At 38.1% G+C, this 13664-nt stretch overlaps 1 protein-coding gene across 1 annotated transcript in view; it reads right to left on the bottom strand.

Annotated features, from left to right (window-relative positions):
* tusc3 (tumor suppressor candidate 3) overlaps positions 1-13664 on the bottom strand; it is a 112361-nt gene that overhangs the window by 48331 nt on the left and 50366 nt on the right. The window contains exons 3-4 of the mRNA XM_030061417.1: positions 7827-7944; positions 2255-2395 (exon numbers count right to left, since the gene is read on the bottom strand). Coding sequence (XP_029917277.1) covers positions 2255-2395; positions 7827-7944 — 259 coding nt within the window. The remainder of the gene's footprint in view (positions 1-2254; positions 2396-7826; positions 7945-13664) is intronic.

Raw genomic sequence — 13664 nt, 5'->3', positions numbered from 1 at the left:
TCATTTTCATTCCTGGATGCGATTGTGGCAGTAAATCTCAGGCAGATTCTCTTACCCCATTTTTTCAGGTTCCTCTAACATGCCAATTTATTCATCTCTCCACTTTTTTTTATCATATATCTGTCCCTTCCTTCTTTTTTCCTCCCCACTCTGTTCTGTTCTTTATTGAAGCGGTAAAGTCACATTGAAGTGTCTGAAAGCTAGCACTTAGGGTAAGTGCTCCCCCTCGCTTTCTCTGAAACGCAGCCTCTTGAATCTAAATGCATCAACAGGATGTCAGCTGGAGGCTTCACTATGTCTGCCAGTACTTGGCTGACAGGTTGTTCAGGGTGGGAAAAAATTGTAGTCCAAGGGTCGTGGGTTTGATCTCCCCTGTGCTGACAACATAAGTGCTCCCGGGCAAGGGCACGTACCGCCTGTGTTTAAGTGTAACACCCTGGTCAAGGGAGCTGGCATTGAAAAACAACAGACATTAGCTTAAAATGCTCTGACATGACCAACGTCACATCTGTCATTGTAAAAATGAACCCTGCATTTAAATATTTTCTGATGGTGTGGAAAATGGAACTGACTCACTGTGTGTATGCTTTTGTGTGAGAGAGAGGGAGGGAGAGAGAGAGAGAGAGAGAGAGAGAGAGGGAGAGAGAACGAATACTACAAATACCCATCCATCTGTTCAAAAGAATAACTCTGCACTAAAAACATTATTTTGGAGTTGTAAACTGGTATTAAGTACAATGTGGTTACGAAATACATTAATGTTGGGCAAACTGTCAATATTTGAGCGCAAATGTTCTGGTGCTGTGTTTATCTCACAAAACCAGACTCAATTTGCTCACCAGTGGATAAAATGACCATTCAGTGTTCAGCTGGAGCTGCAGCTCTGTTCAAGGGCAATTGTCCTAAGATATGTAATTAAAAATGTTACCAGCCCAGCCCAGCAGCGCATGCACGAGTCAAGGTTCCCACCCTGTCCAATGTAAAATTCCCTCACATTTGAGTGCTGTTCATATGTAGTGAAGGGGTGTGAGAGAGAGAGAGAGAGAGAGAGCGAGAGCGAGAGCGAGAGAGAGAGAGAGAGAGAGAGAGAGCTCTAAGTGGGTACAAAATGACTCTAAAACTCTCCCAGTGTAGGAAGAGTTTTAGGTGTCCAGGCACTGAAGGTGCTGGAACCCTCTTATAATAGTTTGGATTATTATTCCCTCTTACTCCACTAAAATTATCTGGACCTCTGAAACCACGACAGCACAACAGTGCTCAAAGTTGGTTGGAAATCTTACCCACTATTCTGGCAACAAAAACTGCATCAACTGACAACGTGGTAGCGCTAACGATGAAGTTTACAGTACATTCTGCCATTTGGAATTTCGTCCCAAGCAGTTTTTCAGCTACCTCTCCTATAAATTTTGAGCAACTGGCACCAAATCAGAGTCAGAAAAAAACTTTTTTTTCACCTTTGCAGATTTGCATGTTTTAGCACACCAAATATGATGACATTTAGCAAATAGGTGGTGTTGTAGCAGCATCATAACTTTACAAAGCCGTAACTTATTAATCATAAGATCATAAGTCTCACTCACTTCAAATTTTGCAGACTTTATTATTGTGCAAAAGATACCTGACAGGACATTGTATAGGACAGTCTTCATTCCAATTTCAAAATGTCCAGCATGGCACACCAAACAAGCACATACAAGATCATACCAATGCCATGCACAATTTCAAAGTTGTGATTTATAAAATACATGGTGACATAGATGCCTACAAAGAAATGTATCGTGGACAGAGCTCTGTCCCATAAATTCTTATCATTGGTTCATCATTTGAATACAAAACAGTTATTAAAAGTTATTAAAGTTGTTAAAACAGATCGACTGCATGAGCCATGATTTGATGGCTATGCTTTTTTTTTTTGGAGCCGTAAAATGTCACTATTAACTTCAGCTGTTTGGGAGAACACTGAGATGGATCTACAGAGTTTTGACTGACATGGAGATGAGTACATAGTGACTGAATTTTCATATTAGTGTGCAGTGTAAGAAATACATTTCTGCAGCATGTGCATCCCAGGTGTGAGAAACTACTACTACCAATGACCCCACCACCACCATGTATCACCTTTTCCTGAAGTTGCATATACTATTTGTATTTTTCAGTGCAAGTATGTGTGTGCGTTCGTGTGTGTGTGTGTGTGTGTGTGTGTGTGTGTGGATGGATGCAGCTCCACAGGTGTGTGTGTGTTTGTATGCTGTACCTGAACATCAGTGCGGTCTGCAATCCATTTGGCCAGCTGCTCTGAGGCAAACCCAATCCTCTGCAGGTCAAATGTATCGGCCCTCTTCGGCTTCCCTTTAGCAGGGAAATGCATGAAGGTGGGAGCGCTGTTCATGTTCAGCTACAGGGAGAGAGAGAGGGAGAGAGAGAGACAGAGAGAGAGAGAGAGAGAGAGAGAGAGAGAGAGAGAGAGAGAGAGAGACTTAATGCCATTTGTTTAAAGCAACTGATTCATCATCCTTAAAAAAAAGAGAGGAAAGGATTAAAATCTTCCATGTTCACATTTTTTATAATATTTTGTAAAGGTGGTTTCACAGGAGATTCATTTTTATTCACAGCTCATTAGTTGATGATTCAAATTAAAAGGTTGACTATGTAAAACTGCATTGACTCAACTTTTAGACTCAACGGACAAAAGTGGTGGAATAAGCACAAAATTTGAAGGTTAATTGTAGAAGTTATGTGTTCATTCCACACTTTTGCTGAGTTTAACCAATCCTTACTTCAATCAACCCTGCATTCTGCATAGTCCACCCTTGGTAACACTTTTAGCTAAAATTGTATAGCCATTAAACACACAATAATCATTTTTCTTCTGAAATGTGAAAAAAAAAATACACAAGATAATTATATATACATAATTAATTCAAAAAAAGAGACAAAAAAGTTGCAATTCATTGTAAATCATCATAACGGTATTTCTTTTTTTTTTTTTTTTTCCATATTTGTGAATTAGTTTAGTTTAGTTTATTTCAGTCATAATTGTACGTATACACATACAAATCAATAGTTAACAAGGATACAGCGACAACAAAATTATATTGACCGAAAAGGTGTAGGCTGAAGCTTAAGCTTATGTTACCTACCCTTTTTACATATCATGTAAGCAGCTCATTTTTAGTAGTCCATACATGAACAAAACAACAAAAAAACAAAAGTTCTAAATACTTTTCATAAACGGACTAATCATACCTGAGTTTTATATTTGTTTACCACCTTGTTTTTAAACATTCTTTTTAATACGCAAAATGAACTACACATTTTTAATTCCTCATCACAACCATTCCACAGGTTCACCCCTTTGACGGATACACATCTGCTCTTAATGTTTGTCTTTGCTCTCGGTTTTTTAAAAATTCCTAATCCCCTGAGTTCATACTGACTCTCTCTTGTTTCAAACAGCCTCTGAATACAGTCAGGAAGCAAGTTATTGTGTACTTTATATATTATCTGCACAGTTTTATAATCCACTAAATCAAAAAATTTAAAAGCATATAAATTAATAAATAATGCATTGGTTGGTTCCAAATAATCTGATCGATTTACAATTCGTATTGCTTTCTTCTGTAGCAGGTAAACTGGATTAGTGTTAGTTTTGTGTGTGTTTCCCCATATCTCCACACAGTAGGTGATGTATGGGACTATGAGAGAACAATACAGTATATACAGTGATTTTTGATTCAAGATATGTTTAGTTCTGTGCAATATTCCAATGGTTTTGGACATTTTTGTTTTAACATTATTAATGTGCGGTTTCCAACATAACTTGATTGATCAACTGTCACACCAAGAAATTTGTTATCATACACTCTTTCAATTTCAACATCATTTATTATAATTTTTACTGGCTAATTGATTTGCCGATTACCAAATAATATAAACTTTGTTTTGCTTAAATTCAGTGATCATTTGTTTATATCAAACCATATCTTTAAGACCTTCATTTCCCTTTCCACGGTATTCAGGAGCCATTCCAAACTTTTACCAGAGCAGTATAAGTTAGTATCATCAGCAAATAAAACATATTTCAACAAATTAGAAACTTTACAAATCTCATTAATATACAGTATGAACAGTATAGGGCCTAATACTGAACCTTGAGGAACCCCACATGTAACCTTCAACAACTCTGATTTGATTTCATTTATTTGTACATATTGATATCTGTCTTCAAGATAACTTTTTAACCATGTATGTGCTGTTCCTCTGATACCATATCTCTCCAGTTTTCTCATTAGTAAGCTATGATCAATTGTGTCAAATGCTTTTCTTAAGTCTATGAATACCCCCACTGTATACTCCTTATTATCTATTGCAGTTGATATATCTTCTATGAGTTTCATTATTGCCATTGAGGTGGACCTATTTGCTCTAAAACCGTATTGATGATCACTCAGTAGATTGTGTTTTTCAATGAAATTATTAAGTCTTTGCACATATAGTTTCTCCAGAATGTTTGAGAACTGGGAAAGCATGAATTGGTTCAAAGCATTTCATACAGATTCAGGCTAAAGTCAGAATGATTAGTTATATTTATTTCTTTCACAGCAACTGGATGTAGCTGAAATGGCAGAATTCATAATGGATTCATCGATCAAATGAATGAACTGTTGGACCCCTTGTTCTCTGGCAAGGTGGTCTAGTGGTTAAGCTGCCCTGCTGAAGTGTCCTTGAGCAGTACAAAGAGTCTCTGCTGCTGATCTGTAGCTAACCCTGACTTGGGAAGGAGAAAAAAGGATTTCCCTACAAGGACCAATAAAATATAACATTATTTTTGGAGCCACTGTTGAAAGAGAAAAAGAAAGAGAGAAAGAAATAAAGACAGTGATACATATCACACTGCCGTTACTCATGCTATTAAAATCCTATTACCAGGATTCCCACTGCGGCCCGGATGTGAAATTTCATGACCTCTCCATGACTTTACATAACCAAGTCAGAGTACTTTCGTCACCTAAAAATGTTCTTCTTTTCGTTTTTAATGTTGTTTTCAAAAGGCGTGAACAATCTTGTTTCTGCTTCAGTCGGGCTCTAAACCATCTAGTGCAATGAATGTGTGAAACAAGCTGTAAAATTTATTCAGCTATCTTTCTGCAAAGTGACCCAATTCCCTGACTTTTCCAGTCACAATACACTTCCATAAATCCCATGATATTCCATGACTGCTGGGAACCCTGAATTATGTACCACAAAGAGCTCTAGTAAATGATTTTATATCGCTGTTGTGTAGATACAGTATGTATTCAAATCTAGGACTGCACTACTATGGTGTCATTATACATGGGAAAGCAGATCAGTGTATTTCTATCGTGCCTGTTAAGTGGAAGATATATGCTTCAGTGAGTGTATGTGTGTTGTGGTCTAATGGAGTGTGTGCTGATCAGTGCAGCTAAATAATGGACAGACAAGACTGCTATAATACTGAAACTCTTCTCTTTCTGCCTTTTAATCTATGCCTGTTCAAATCATTTGCTGTTTTTCCAACCTTATAAACATGCACGCGCGCACACACACACACACACACACACACACACACACACACACACACACACACAAACATGCAAATAAAGACAATTGGTGTGAATGTGAATTTCAAACAAGGCTGATTATCCCTTTCCTCTAAATACCCACCCATCTTTCATCTCTCCCTCCCCTCCCTCCCTGTTTCATACCCAGTTAACTCCAAATCCCAGGACTCCCTACAATTATCCACAACAATAAAGTCAACTGGTTTACTCTCTCCCTTGTTTTCCCTCAAGACACCTGGGGAAGGATGGAGGTAAGGAAAGAAGAGAGAAGAGCGGAAAGAAGGAAAGGAGGAGAGGAGGTAAGGGGAAAGGAGACGAAATCGGAGGAGAGGGGAGAAGAGAAAATCAGGGTGGAAAAAAAGTTGATGCAGAGGAGAGGAGAGAGGAGATGAGAAAATAAGAGTGTCATTATGCAGGTTATTTCTCTTCATTATAAGAAAGGAGCTTGCAGTTCTCCCATGGGGGGAAAGGTGAAGAATGGGTTCGATGCATGCACAGACACGCACAAACACACAAACACACACACACAAATGCGTAATAGCTACAAACATGCATATAGAAATCCACACATATGAACACATACATACAGAATGTGTGAACTGGTAAGAAAAAAAAGAAAAAAAAAACAAAACTATAAACACATAAAAACATATGCAATCACATAAAAACAAAACGAGGACAGATGGGAAAATACAATGATGTACGTATTTACTTATATGTACAATTACTGTGTGTATGTGTATTTGAGCCATGTGGAAAAAATAGCCTCAAATGAAATAAAAAGAAAGACAGAAATACAGAAGAAAGAAAGATGGTGGGAACAAACGAAGCCAGACAAGACAAAAAAGAATGCACACAAAAAGGTTCAAACAATATGGGCTTGTCTTTTATCTCATTAAAATTCATTTTTGTCTTGGGGAAACTTATAAACAACATCTGGGCACTCATGTTAAAAGTAAAACAGATTTATTTCTTGAAAATCGTTAAAAAGCTTTTCTGAAACTCACTTGTAGGTCACTAAAGTGTGTGATGAACTGAACAACCCACTGAAATATAATGTACAAACAATCTGCACTCATTACACGTAATGATTGTAGTTTCACTCCATTCAATGCCCCTAATATACACAGTTCTCTCCTATAATGTTAACATTTATGTTGACAAGTGGTTGTGGAAGCCGAAAAGAAAAAAAAAAAAGAAAAAAAAGAAAAAAGAAGCAAAAAAAACAATAAGAGAAGAAATCAAAAACAGTAATTATGTATAATATGTGTGAAAGCTTTTTTTTTAATGCATGAACACTATTAATAGGGCTTAGTGTGCAGCTGTGTGCATGTAGGTGTATGTTTGTAATCACGTCTTTCACTGTGTATGTTTATGCATTTGTGTGTGTGTGTGTGTGTGTGTGTGTGTGAGATAGATAATTAGCATGCTGAATCCCTGCTTGAGTTCAGACCGACCCCTGCTAATAAAAATCAGCAAGGAGACACAAGGAAGGAAGGAGGGAGAGAGAAAAAGCTGAAAAGGAGGCGTGGAGGCAGAGAGGATAGAGGTGAAGGAAGGGTCACAGTGGTGAGGAAAGAGGGATGGAGGGAAGAGAGGCTGAGAAAGACAACAGGTCATCTGCTGCAACATATCATTTTTTTCCATCACTGGTCAACCAGAGCAGAGTCAAGAGGAGGAAAAATGACGTGACAGGAAGGAGAGAAACGCCCTATTCACACAGGACTAATATTACCTGGGTACATGCAGTGATTTGGAAAAATTGCAGAGATTGTCAGTAATTTTAATCCTGTGTGAATGAGCCATTTCTTATTCCCATTTTTTTTTTTTTTTTTTTTTTTGCAGATTTCCAAAAGAGTCCTCTGATGATACAAATCTTGTGCCAATTGAACTTTGATGTTAGCCACAATTTGCCATGGATACTATAAGAACAGATTTGAAAGCATTATTGAAGCATCTTCAAGATTGAAATTATAAAGTGACGAATCATAAAACCCTTCATAATTGCTTTCATAATTGCATCTGGTGCACTGGCAATGTCAGCTAATTTAATTCTCCCATACGGATGCGGTTCATAACATGCAGATGGTGAAGGGGGGGAAAAGACAAAAAAGAAAAAACAATGTAAAAGAGGAGAAGAATGATGGAATGAGGAAAGTAAGAAAAAAAAGCAGGGTTGGTTCACAGAAACAAATATAATGGGGGACTGGCAATGAATCAAATAACTAATTAATTCATAGCTACCTGCTGGAAAACATCAGCTCCCTCGTCATAGTCCACCACAGTGAAGAAGAGCTTGTTGGAGAAGGCAGAGGAGTAACGCCATGAATTCGCCAGCACCTGGTACTCCTCATTCGCTTGCCTGTCAAGCAGCAAAAAGAGACAGAGAAACACAAATGAGAATACAAAGAATCACAGAGAAAAGATTTTACAACCTGCTGCATTAGGTGGTGATCACACTGCAACTACACAAGTGTACCTGGCAAAGTGTACTGCTGTGTTTGAACAGTGGATTTCAGTGTGCACTGTGTATTGCTCCATCTGGTTACTTGGCAACAAGTGGCTCATAAAGTTGAACTTCAGCTGTCAACCTAGACTAAGGCTGTGATGGTAAGAAAAGGAACATATCACCACCTAAAATTGATGTTTTCTCCAGAACCAAACCTCCTAAAGGCTCGGAACCAAAATTGGCACAGGTTTTGGGGGTCTCTGAACATGCTGGTCTTTGTCCCGTGTCATGATGACCTTCTGTTCTGGAGATATAAAAAAATTGACACTTTGAACATTTTCTCATATCCCAAATTGAATTTTGGCCCATAAAAAATGCGGTAATGACAGTAATCATCTGAAATCTGCCGTAGGCATCACATAACCATGGTGTTGTGGTACTGCGGTAACCTAATCTAGATGTTGATGACATAAGGCCCACCCTGTTAAAATCTGGCAGTTTTGATTGGCCATGGTTAACCTGAACTGGCATTGATCAGTGTAGCATTTCAGCCTCAAGTTGAACCAAGCTGAATTAGCAGCATTATGGAACAAGCACGCCATTCTCACTCTCTCCAAAACAATGGAAATTTCTCCACTTTTGTTTCTTCAGCTGCTTGCCAGGGTGATCACCACCTTAATGCCGTCGGTTATTTGCAGAATGATATACCACTCAAAATTAATTCGTTCTGATTGAAGACTCCAAATGAAGTGCTAAAAATAAGACTGAATGTAGTCATTTAGGAATGAATAAACAAACACCAAACTATAGTCCACCTTCCGCCAAATTTCATCCTGGAGGCACAACAAAATGTCTTCACTGTGAGTATTTTTTTTCAGCCTGCGACATAAAGGTGCTTAGATAGAGTCTTGCTTGAAGCTGAATGGCTTTCACTTGCAGTCTGTGTTCCTGCTAAAATTGAATATTTTCAACTTAAGAAAATGCCTTTTAACCTCATTTGCTGCAGCCAACAACAAAGTCACCTATATTCTGCTTTGTTTACACTTTGCTGAGTCTAATTATTTTTTCTTGCATTCTATCTGCATCTGGACATATAATATCCAGCATTTCTTTTAAAAAGAATTAAGCTTTTGAGTTATCCTGTCCTAGAAGTAGGCAATAAAAGTAATACTGGAACAAAATTTTAAAAAGCCAAATGAGTGACCTCAAAAAGATGGGGACAAAGATATTAAAAGAGAGGGAAAGAGACAGAAGAAAGAAAGGATTGAGTGAGGCAGGGCAGAAGAGAGAAATGCAGGGGGGTGTAACGATTTTGTGCCAAAACTGAAGTACTACAATCCTTCATCCTCGATACAGTTCATTGTTTGAGCATGATGTAAACTTCCAGCAAACACATTCATAATGTAGAACTTTCAACGCTGCTTTTGATTAATAATAACTAGAGCTGTCAAACAATTAATTTTCTTAATCACTATGAATCTCATAATTTCAATTATTAACTGCAATAATTCACATTTTTAATTGCATGTTTAATATGCTATATTTTGCAATTCAAATATCTTCTAGGTATAGCAATTCTTTAAAAAAATGGTTTAATTAAGAAGAAAAGTAAAAGAGAGAAAAATTAATTACTTGATAATATTTTATACTCTCTATTAAATCAAAATAAGTGCAATGAAGGCCCAATTCACACAACTTCTTACAAATACACTGAACTGTTCACATATCTTCCTCAAAAACGACTGTCAGATCAGGATATCTGGGGCATTTTCAGTTTTCTAAAGAAAAATGCAATCTTCATCATTCTCTTGCACTGCACAGTGACAAACAAACTCTTTTTGTCCTTTTGAGTAACAATAAATTGAACTGTTGAAAGTGCTGTCACAGCAAGTATAGTCGGCATCTGAGTGGCAGCTCAAACTTGAAGTACTTCAGTGATACTAAAATTCCACTTGAGAAGAGGCACACATTACTGTTGATTTGTCAAGCGAGCCATCTGGGAGTCTTTTAAAGTGAAAAGAACCATTTAATATCACTGTGGTGTCCATTTTTCTGTTGCTGCGATCTGAATTACACAGTCTGCATGTTAACTACACCACCAGCAGGCAGCAGAAAGCATTGGTGCTTCATTACCCAACTACAGATGCTGTACTGGCACTGGCAGCTATAATAGCAGTGCTTTTATTTTGATACTCCCTGTCTTACATTGCACATGCAATTAATGTGCTTGCCCTGTGATGGACCAGCGACCTGTCCAGGGTGTTCCCTTGCCTTCTGCCCAATGAGCACTGGAATAAGCTCCCGCACCCTCCACGACCCTTAAAGATAAGCGGTTTGGAAAATGAATGAATGAATGAATTAAGTAATTAATGTGCTAACTCTGACAGCCCTTATAATAACATTAGGCCCACTAAGTGACGTCTCCACAAGCTGTACACAAGGATATTCTGCTGGTGTTGCGCAGCCTGTAAAGAACACCAGCAAAATCCCAATTCAACATTTTGTGCTAAACATACATTTTGAGTGATTTAAAAAAAAATTAAAGCCAAACTGTGATTCAAACTGAATTATGTAAATTGTCAACCACTGAAATGCTAAAGGTGAACCATTCCGCCCCTTATATGACATCATTCCTCTCTCCCTCTCTCCTCTTTAGACACTTGTTTGTATTTTTATTTCTTTTATTTAGTGATTCTTGCATTTCGTCCTCTGCATCTCACCTAATGAAAGTTTTATTCTGACCAAGCTTGGGCGGATATGTGTATTCACTTGCCCTCCTGCACACCAAGGTAAACAGTGCAAGGAGGCTGTCACGCTTCTTTTTTTGTTTTGTTTTGTTTTAGCTTATTTTATTTTAATAATCTCACTCTCTCTCCATCTCTGACTTTGGCTCCATGTCTCACTCATTCTCTTAGACTTCACTTTGACATTGTGTCTTATGTCAACTGTCTCTTTACCATGCCTTTAATTAATGAGAAATCGCCTGGCAGGATGTGTCATGTGCGGCGACATGACATTGTTATCACCATAGCTAATGTTAGGATGGTCCCTTTGAAGTGTCTACCAGTTTAAAAACTTGGCGGAGATGAAGTTGAAACTCAGGCCAGCAGACTGTCAGGGATTACGGCGGCAGTACTCGACTCGTATGAATGGTGCTTTGCTGGAGTTGTCAAGGTGTCACCGAGATCTGGCTCCAACTATGCTCATGGCATCCATGTTTTTTTTTTCCTCCCTCATTTGGGTTCGCGTCAACTGTCCCACTGATAAAGGGACATCTTTATTGATAGGGATTCATTGGATTTCCCCCCCTTTTTTGGAAGTGAGTTTATCATTATACCGTGAAAAGCTACAGCAGTGCAAGTGAGAAAGTTCAAAGTGCTACTGACTTGTCGACTACACTAGAAGGGTTTCAATATGAAATGAGATATCTAAGCAAGCAGCGGGCTGCAGGAGGGCTTTTTAAAAATTTTTGTGGTTATTAAGAGGCAAACAAAGGTCGGTCAAGGTGAGCCACTTCAGTCCTCTGAATCTGGACATGATCAAACTACAACAGGAAATGAACACTACACCACTGTAAACATTCAATTTTAGCTGTGGATATTCACATCTCAGCTGTAGACCTTGCTTCCATTGTAATATTTTCTCTTAATTTGCATGGACGTCTTCAAACTTTTTTTTTTTTTTTTTTTTTTTTGCAGACCCCGCCTTCCATATTTTCTTTTACATGGAAATCTTCATCTTCATTATTCTATGTCTATGTTCCCAAATTCCAATCAGTGCTCCCTAAATCCAGCTTTTCCCTACTTATCCTCATGCCCAAAACCTTTCAGTGTGTGTCCCCAGCTCGACTAGGTAACCCTGACGACTCAGCAGTGTCTAGCAACAATCTCCATGTCTCCGTCTCACCAAGGCAAAATAAATTAACCAGCACAACAAATTAGGTACATGAATAATTAAAAAGAAATTAATTTTAGCCTGTGCATGACAACGCAGCACACTACTGTAGACTCCAACGTTAATGTTTTATGTGACATTTAGTATCTATGTTCCTTCATAAATGATGTGTCTGGCTATTGTGAACATAATGTGAGCAGTTGTGTTTCTATATGTGCGTGTGTGCTTGTAAGTGTATATGTGATTATTTATGTGCATGTGAGAGTCATTATGCACCATATGGTGATGAGACAGCCATATTAAAATGTTCTCATAAACACTGACATTGAAGAAAGTCTGCATTATTAAGAGGAAGCAATTATTTCCATATGTAGTGATATATGGAATATGTATGGAAAGGTGTGGTACAGTTTCTGTCTGTACAGATTCATATATTTTATTCAAACTGACCAAATCCTACATGTTGGCACTTTAATTTCTCCCTCTGTGATCCTACGTTCACATGCCTAAATTCCTGTTTGCCTGAAATTGCCTTGCAATAATATCTGAACTGTTTTGGGGCATATCTAATTTGCTCCAGGCATGCCATTTTTGTGTGAACTGGGCTGCAGATATCGACGTGAAGCTAGCAGTCGCTGCACACAGAGGTCACAGCAACCACAAAAACTGAATGAAAGCAGAAAGAAAAGCTAAAAGTGAGGTGAAACAAAGTGTGTCAGAGACGACCTGTACTTATAGTGAATATTGAGGCAGATTGTTCTGTTTTGTCTTGTTTTTGATTATTGCAGGCTGTCTTTTCTCGCTGTCTGCTTCTTCGGTGCCTGTGGTGGCTCTACAGATGCTGGTTACCTCAGCTTCGGGCTAAATGCCCTTTCAAGGTAGACAGCTCATCAAGATGAGTGACAGGTATTGGGGCGGGTACTTGACCAACTGCGGAGGAGGAGTGTGAAACTAAAGGTGGCTGCATACTGTGTGTGGAAAGCAATTTTGGCAGGTTCTTGTGACAAAAAGGACACATTTGGAGGAATAAAAAAAAAATCACTGCATGGGATTCAGACACTGCAGTGCACACAGATTTCTCGGTCAAACCACTGTAGCTTTTTCCACACACCAATGCCAACTGTGTGACTGTCTGTGACTGGTCTAAAATATCACATAACTGCTTTGTTATGTCTTGCAGAGAAGCTCCCCCTTTTCCTTTTCTGGCTCATTGCCATTGTTTACATCTTTTTTTTTTTATTTTTTTTAAACACTAAATAGTGTAAAGTAGCTTCTAAACTCAACTCCCCTCCACTTTCTTTGTTGATCTTGTTGTTGTTCTCCAAGTTTTGATCATAACTATTTCCAGATTCCCTGTGTTATGGCTGTATTTTTAATCTTAAGATCTCCTCTGGTGGGGAGTGTAAATAAGTGAACAAAAACAAAGCATTGAGTACACAGAGATTTGTATGCAACATCATATTCAACTGTTTTTTTTTTTGTTTGTATATGGCCCTCTTAACAATACACTTACTGCATAAAGACTAAAAGTTGCATGTTACAGACTTGAAGGGAAAAACAGCTTAAAGATATGTTGTTAAGAATGAGCAGTTTGGACTGAATATAAAATAAATTTCAAAGACTTCAGCTGAGAAACAGGGAAAACAAATGATGCAGGGGGAAATACAGTTGGACGGTCTTTGTCCCTCCAATTGTAAATATTTTATAAATTATACATTATGTATACATACGGAATAATA

The sequence above is a fragment of the Myripristis murdjan genome, chromosome 1 (assembly GCF_902150065.1).
Source record: "Myripristis murdjan chromosome 1, fMyrMur1.1, whole genome shotgun sequence".
NCBI lineage: Eukaryota > Metazoa > Chordata > Actinopteri > Holocentriformes > Holocentridae > Myripristis > Myripristis murdjan.
The sequence above is the reverse complement of the archived record's forward strand: the minus strand, read 5'-3'. Positions and strand labels throughout refer to the sequence as shown.